This window comes from Microtus ochrogaster, chromosome 19 (assembly GCF_000317375.1).
Source record: "Microtus ochrogaster isolate Prairie Vole_2 chromosome 19, MicOch1.0, whole genome shotgun sequence".
In the NCBI taxonomy this organism is placed as follows: domain Eukaryota; kingdom Metazoa; phylum Chordata; class Mammalia; order Rodentia; family Cricetidae; genus Microtus; species Microtus ochrogaster.
This window is the reverse complement of record NC_022021.1, coordinates 17,919,973-17,928,004: the sequence shown is the minus strand read 5'-3', so window position 1 is coordinate 17,928,004 and position 8,032 is coordinate 17,919,973. Positions and strand designations below refer to the sequence as shown.

Genomic DNA, 8,032 nt, shown 5'->3' with positions numbered 1-8,032 from the left:
AATTCTGGCAAAGGCCATGCCAAAAAAGAGCAAAGTCAACTGTGTTTAGGTAGAACACAGTTTTCTGAAAGTATACTGGGTTCTATGTAAACAGTCATTACAGATAAATAGCACCGCTAAATAGAATTAAACAGTAATGAGCCACTGATTTCAGCAAGTTAACTAACTGTGATCCTTTATGAATATTTTTAATGGCGTGGGGAAATACGAGTTTGCAGCTCTTCCACAGAGGACAGCTGCTTTTCGAAACAGGAAGCTGCATCATTAGAGAATCTGGGAGTCCCAGCATCAGTTCTGAGGCTGGAGGTCAAGGTGAGCTCGCTGCAAGGCAGAGAAGGTGGGTCGCTAGGGAAAGTGCTCTCCTCCATGTCTGGCTGCAAGCCATGCATTGCTCCACACCAAAATTCATCTGCCTCTGCATCAAGGCAGAGCACCTCATGGTCTCTTGTTCAGGTCTGACGGAAACACTGCAACATAATTTCTTCAGATGGTGAAATTACCCTGGCCGTACCGAAGCTGCGCTCCACCCACAGTGTTGCTCCTCAGGCCTGACAGGTGAAGGACAAAGGCCTCTGGCCGGCCAGGGCTGGGAAACGCCCACAGCACCATTCCCTTCCTCCGTTCTCCATGCAGAAAGGAAAGACTCCCTGGAAGAAGAACGATGGAGAAAGGTCTTACCACTGCTCACCTCTGTCTTTTAAATTCTATTCTATATGCATGGGTATTCTGCCAGCATGCATGTCTGTGTACTGTGTGTGTGCGGTGCTGTGGAGGCCAGAAGAAGACATAGATCCCAGGGGATCTATGAGTCACAGGCAGTTCTGAGCAGTCCAGTGGGTGTCAGGAATGGAACCTAGGTCCTCTGGAAAAGCAGCCAGTACTCTTAACCACTGAGCCACCTCTCTGGGCCACTTGAGCTTCTAAAACTGAAATTTGACACTAAAACACATTCTAAAATGACTTCTTTTCCAACATTTGATTTGGTTCCAAAAAGATAAAATGTTTAATAAATGGAATGAGAGATAAGTACATTTATAGATATTTCCTGAGGCTGCATAGCCTTGTTTCTCAGTCTCTGCTTCCTTTTTTTTCCCTTCCCCTCCCTCCTCCCCTCTATCCTTCCCTCTCCCCTCCTCCTTCCCCTTTTCTTTCTTTCTTTTTCCTTCTCCTCCCTCTTTCTCTCCAATTACCAAATCAAGCACTGTAAAGAGAATGGCTAGAATTGTGTTAGGCAAGTTTTCCTGTAAGTTTGATGTTAAGATTTGGTTTAAATCTAGACATTGCCATAACAAGAATTTGGGTAAAACATTACAATATGTGTATTTTACTTTAGATTACTTTATAAGAAAATATCATGAGTAAGACAGATTACAACTCTTAAGAACAGCCAATCGATTTAGGAATTATATTTATTATTCATTAATACTCAAATGTTATTATAAAATCTCAAAAGAGTAATCTAATTGATTTAAAAATATATACCCACTATTTGTGATTTCCTTTTTTGTTTAACCAAATTATTAAAAATTCACTAAAACATTTTAAAAATTTACATTCAAACAAAGTCACACACAACAGGCACATAAAGAAGATTCCTACATATAGACTGCAAGTGCCTCATTATCCCTGGGCGGACACAGCAATGCACAGACTATAAGTGCCTCATTATCCATGGGCGGACACAGCAATGCACAGACTATAAGTGCCTCATTATACATGGGCGGACAAGCAATGCAAATGATAGAAAGGACAGAAGAGTAACAATAAGTAATGTGGAAAAGAGTGGCTGGGATGCAGGTAAGAAAGATAATAAACTCTCTTTAATTTATGGGATGAGCCAAAAAGAAAATAGGAAGCATCAGTAGCTGATACATTCTATCTGGGGTCATAGGTGATGGATGTGAAATGCTCTGCCTAAGGCAACTCTAGCGCCATGGTATCTCCAATGAAGTCGTAGACGAATTCATTCTACAGTGACCAATACTTCCACCGCCACGGCAGCTGATAGAACACTGCAGTCATTTGGTATCGCGATTCTGTTCTCATCCTCTAAAGGGCTTCACTTGTCATTCAGTTTCTCACCTAATGAAGCCTCAGAACACACCATCATTGCAACTGAGGGAATATGGATCTCAGCTCTTTTATCAGTCTTGAGATTTGTGAGTCACAGTAACATTAGCCTGGTGAGCAAGAAACACTGTAAATGGGGGAGGTGGAAAGTTCTAAGACAGAGATGGGGAGTTGGTCGCAACTACCATCAGGGGAAACCGCAGTCTGCTCTGAGTACCACAGCTGAGGTCACACCATCCAACATCCACACCTTACTGCTCTCAATGGGCTACTGGCATCAACTTAAACTCAAGTACATGGAGTGACGCCTGCCCATTTGTCATAAATGCTGGAGAACACGTGATAGGTGCAAGCTGTGTCTCTTTATCGCTGTGTCAGACAAACAAGATACTGAAAGTGACTTTTAACAAATTCCTAAAGCTTTGACAGAGCCGTGTGCTCGCTCTTCCTCAACTGGACCTGGCATTAGAGCATTTCAATTTGATTGGAAAGTTCCTCCCCTCCTCGCCAAGGAGTAGATATCACCATAGATATGCAACGGAGCACTACCTCACCTGGGCGCACTGAATTAGGACTCACAGCTGTGTCCAGAGGAGGAACGACCCTGGACAGCCATCACTTTTACAGCACCCTGCAGCTGGGGTAGAAGAGCCACAACTCACCCAGTGTTGGCGTCATGTTGCCGATGACAACAGGCTCAGGGATGTCTGACCCAGGGGCGTATCCTACGGTCCAGGCCACAGACAGCCTGCCGTATGTGCCCCTCCTAGAAACCGTGACTTGGCTTGTGCCGGCTGTGATGTCCAAGAGTTGGAAAGCACTGGATTCAAATCCAACCTAAAGAAAGATAGTTTGAGGACTCAACTCCTGTCTAAATGCTCCTGGGCTCTGAAACATGGGTGAAATAGTAACTCCGCTTTGGATAATACAATTTATTTCCACATATGATAATATATTCAGAAAAGAAGTACTTAAGGAAATCTGATTTGAAATTTCATTCTGCCCATCCTTCAGATTATACTTTCTAGCTTTCTTTTTAAATATGTAATGGTTTGAATTATAAAATATCCAAAAAATGAATGTAATAATAATTAAATGAAATCAAAGCAAAAGAGTGCAAATTACATTGCTTAAAAAGTTTGTGGTGGCTATGTGTCTCTCGTTTATTCATCCTTTGAAGAGGCTAACTCACTAGATTGTGGAGGGTCACACTGAACTCCCAATCTCCCTGCCTCAGTTTCCAGAGAGCTAGGATAACAGACATGACCCACACGGCCAGTTCTTAGAGAACATTTTAGTGTGGCTTGTTCACTGGAATCTTCCAGTCTCTCTAGAACTGAGATCGCCTCTCACAGTTTTAACATGCCCGTCCTTCTTCCTCAAAGTAAGACTGCATATTAAGGTTTCTGGTTTATTTTGTGAGGCACATGTGATGTTGATATTTCTGTGAGACATACAGTACACTTGCTGTCTGTCTATTTGTTCCACACAATCATCAAGGAAGAATCCGTGTTGAGGGGAACTCTTCCTGGGTATATGATTTAGAGCTGAAGTTCATTCTAATCTGTGGTTTATAGGACATCAGCCTGATTTCCAGTATTGTACTCTCTAAACGAATAGCTCAAGTTACATCTCCTGCCCTCATTCATTACCAGGGAAATCTAGTTATCACTAAACCAACATTGTAGATGAAGACATATCTTCCCTTTTAAAATTCTGATGGGGCACATCTGCAAGCGTGGATGTCCTGAGGGACACTTCTGGAGATCCGTAGCAACACTTTGGAAGCCAGAGAGCAATGGAACTTTAAAAGGCCTCTTTTCTATCTGGAACCAGGGCTCTGGTTACTGTGGCCCTGGACCTGGAACACACTGTGTAGACTTAGCTGGTCACACAGCGATCAGCTGACTCTGCCTCCTGGGATTACAGGTGTTTGCCACCATGTATGGTCTGTTTTGGTTGTTTGTAATGTTCGTGGACTCGATTAGGGGCAGAATAAATTCATTCCCTGTGGAGATGTGCAGGAGGCAGCAGCTGAAGGACATCCACCAATGACCTCAGATCATCCACATCCATGCCCCATGCAGTCCTCTGACCCATGCCACACCCCTGCAAGGCCAGGCTTGCCATCGTCGCTGGGCAGGGGCAGGGCTACCTCTCGGAGCAGCTTGGGAAAACTCACGCCACAGCAGCACCTTTTTTTTTGGAAAGAACCTAAAGGGAAGGTTTTTGTTTTGTTTCTGGCAGGCCTTTGAAGTTCGCAGACTCGGGTTAGAACACTCCCCCCCACTGGCGTGCATCAGCACAGACTTTCTGTCAGGCAAAGACCAGATATTACAGTGAACACTGTCAGCAGATCAAAGCTTCTACACTGCTTCATTCTGATTTTTAATTATTAGCATGAAATGCCTCAATATTAAAGATTTAACATCAACACTTAGAAATTTTGGCTTTAGGTGACTGGTCCTTTTAAAAGGACCTTATATTCTAGACCATCTGTAAAAGAAAAAAATCTTTCACACTGCTGAAAAGGCACATAAACATTCTAATATTGAAAATTGACAAATTGTTTTTATATAATGGATCTTTTGATATTCACAGGTATATTTTAAACTTGAGAAAGTTTAGAACTTTAAAATCCTAAAAACAAAAGCAAACAAACCCCCAAAATCCCTTTCATAGTCTTCTCCTGGTTGCTCAACCATACTTCCATGGACAGGCCCACCCCAAACACATGCACAGCACAAACTGAGTTTGGTAAATTTTAAAAAGGGGGACAGGAAAGTGAGTGAGTGGGGAGGTGAGGCATACAGCTTGCGGCATTATGGGGAAGGAGAAGAGAGCGAACATGACCAAACTTCACTGCATTCAGCTCACAAAGAAAAAGAACAAAAAAGCATATAAAAAATAATTAATTCTTGAAGACCTTAGTCTTCCTGTTCGTGCTGCCCTCTTGTGGTTGGCTGAGAGAACTACACCCAGAGCCAATTACCTGAGAATTGGCAGCTTCCTCGGGAACGGGAAGGATGGCAGATTTTGCTTCCTGGAGAATTGTTGGCAATCCATAGAGAGGTTCACTCAGAAGCACCACAGACACCAGCTGCACAGTGAAATTAGAGCCCAGGGGTAGAAAGACCTGGAAACAAAGGTTAGACAATCTTCAGAGTGAAGTAGAGGCATGTGGCCTGGGTCACAGCACACGGCCTAAGTTCCGTGAGTAGAAGGCAGTTCCGTGGGTGCAGGCCTTCCAGGTATTTTTAGAGGGTGGTGTGCAGCTGTGGTGGTAGAGAATAAACACACAAACTTACAACATGTGCGAAGAATGGGACAGGAAGCACATGGTGAAGTGAAGGCAGCCAGCCCAGGGAGACCCACTTCCTCCCTCTCCCTTAAGCAGTAACAAATGATTCTAAAGATAGCCACCCGGAATGGACAGTGACATGGACACCCTTGTCATTTCAATACTTTGTGCAAATAAAAATCATAAGCACTGGTGCTAGATGATGCATGTCAAAGTTTAGCATCTAGCAAGCTGGGCCATCCTGGGCTCACAGGCCATCCTGGGCTCAAAAGCTGTTGTCAGACTAGGGCTGTCTGGAACCTGTGGTGTATCTTCTCATCCAAACACAGCTATGATGACGGCTCAGCCCAACTCAGTACCAAACCAGGAACATTCCTAAAAACATTGCATCTTGCCTGTGGAGCATCACAGCCTTTTCCCACCGTGAACTTCAACATAATCCTGCCCTTAGACCCACAAAACAGCATGGCTTCAAAACGTGCAACATAAGAAAGTACAGATTTCATTCTCTCAAGATGACATTCTCTAAACAAAACTTTTGGGTCAATGCTAAGCAAGCAAACCACAACATTGTAAGTCCCAACAAAGACATTCACCTTTCCCAGAGGTCCCGTTCCCATCTACATCAACCAATGGCTGGGCAGCTAATGAGGCTTTATTCCAATTTCATGACGAATAAAGGATCAGGTGGTATTGTAAAGTACCAAGTCATTTATGTGACCTTTCCTGCCTAGGCCTGTTCAATACACACAAGACCTGGGGCAACTGACATTATAGTTGAACATGAATCATGTTTGGGTCATATATGTTAGAATATATTTATATGTACATATAGATATACATACACAGAGACATATATATCATGTTTGATAAACGTTGCACACAATTAAAAACCACTTAAGAGCATGCTATAGAGATGGCTCAGAGGTTAAGAGCACTTGCTTCCTATCTAAAGGACCCACGTTTAATTCCCAGCACCCACATGGCAGCTCACAACTATCTATAAGTCCAGTTCCTGGGGATCTGATGCCCTCTTCTGGCTTTTGGGCGTCAGGAACCCAGACAGACCTACAGGTAAAGCACTCATAAACATAATAAGTAAATAAATAAGTTTTCAGACAAACAATTGAAGATCCTATCCTATCTGTGCAGCTGACTTTCCATACCACGCGTTTGTGATTAACTGTTACTGGAAGTCTTAGCTAAGGTTTGTATCCCTGTGATAAACACCCTGACCAAAAGCGACATGGGGAGGAGGACAGGCTTATTTCAGCTCCCAACACCCAGGTCACATCCATCAGTGCAGGAACTCTAGGCAGGGACCTAGAGGCAGGAACTGAAGCAGAGGCCATGGAGGACCACCGCTTACTGGCTTGCTCCTTGTGGCTTGTTCAACCTGATCTCTTATGCAGCAGTTGAGGGATGGAACTGCCCACACTGAGTTGGGCTTTTCTATTGGAATCATTAATCCAGAAAATGCCAAACAGCATTTATGATGCCTATGGTCTAGTTATTTTTATTATGCAATCAATTATTTTTCCAAGCCCAATCACAGTTTACCCTCCTCCCTCCTCTCCTACCAATCCTCTCCCAACCTCTCCACTTCTTCTCCCCATCCATTCTTCCTCCTTTTTCTTCAGAGAAGTACTGCCTCCCACGTGTGTCAGCCATGGCATGACAAGTTGCAGTAAGTCTAGATACCCCCTCTCCTATTAAGCCTGGACAAGGCAACCTAGTAGGAAGAAAGGTTCCCAAAACAGCTAACAGACTCAGAGACAGCCCCTGCTCCCACAAGAAGACCAAGCTACACTAAACATATGTGCAGAGGGAGGCCGTAGGTCAGTCTCATGCAGACTCCATGGTTGTTGGTTCAGACTCTGTGGACCCCTATGAGCCCAGGTTAGTTGATTCTGTGGCTTTGTGATGTCCTTGAACCCTGTGGCTCCTACAATCTTTCCTCCACCTCTTTGCATGATCCTCCTAATGTTTGGCTATGGGTCTCTGCATCTGCCTCCATCAGCTGCTGGATAAAGCCTCTCTGATGACAGTTGGGCTAGGCACCAACTTATGAGCGTAGCAGAATATCATTAAAAATCATTTCACTGGCTTCTTTTTTTCTTTTTTAGTAGTTATGTTTTGTTTTACCCTCTCATCCTGGCATTCAGCCAGTGTCAGGGGTGCCCCCCCCCCTTATAGTATGGGTCTCAAGCTCGACCAGTCATTGGTTGGCCATTCCCATAATTACTGTGCCAGCATATCTTCTAGGCATGGCTAATTGTAGGTCAGAGGTTATGTACTTGGATTGGGGTCCATTCCAGTCCCTCCTCCGAAAGTCTTGTCTGCTTGCAGGAGATGGCTAGTTCAAGTTCCATATCCCCTAGTGCCAGGAGCCTACAGGCTAATCTTATGGAGGAACATTTCCCAACTGAAAGTCCCTCTTCCCAACTGACTCCATCTTGTGTCAGTTGAAAAAGAAAGGAAGAAAGGAAAGAGGGAGGGAAAGAGAGAGGGGGGGAGGGAGGGAGAGAGAAATAAATAAATAAATAAATAAATAAATAAACAAATAAATACTGGCATTAGACCAACATTAAGGATGCTTTTAGCTTTCAGAATCTGATAGAATCTTCCCTTGTTCATAGATGATCTTAAAGATTAAAAGCC

At 43.8% G+C, this 8,032-nt stretch overlaps 1 protein-coding gene across 1 annotated transcript in view; it reads right to left on the bottom strand.

Moving 5' to 3' along the window:
* Adgrv1 (adhesion G protein-coupled receptor V1) overlaps positions 1-8,032 on the bottom strand; it is a 549,406-nt gene that overhangs the window by 345,293 nt on the left and 196,081 nt on the right. Inside the window, exons 71-73 of the mRNA XM_026783832.1 lie at positions 5,063-5,206; positions 2,733-2,907; positions 512-647 (exon numbers count right to left, since the gene is read on the bottom strand). Coding sequence (XP_026639633.1) covers positions 512-647; positions 2,733-2,907; positions 5,063-5,206 — 455 coding nt within the window. The remainder of the gene's footprint in view (positions 1-511; positions 648-2,732; positions 2,908-5,062; positions 5,207-8,032) is intronic.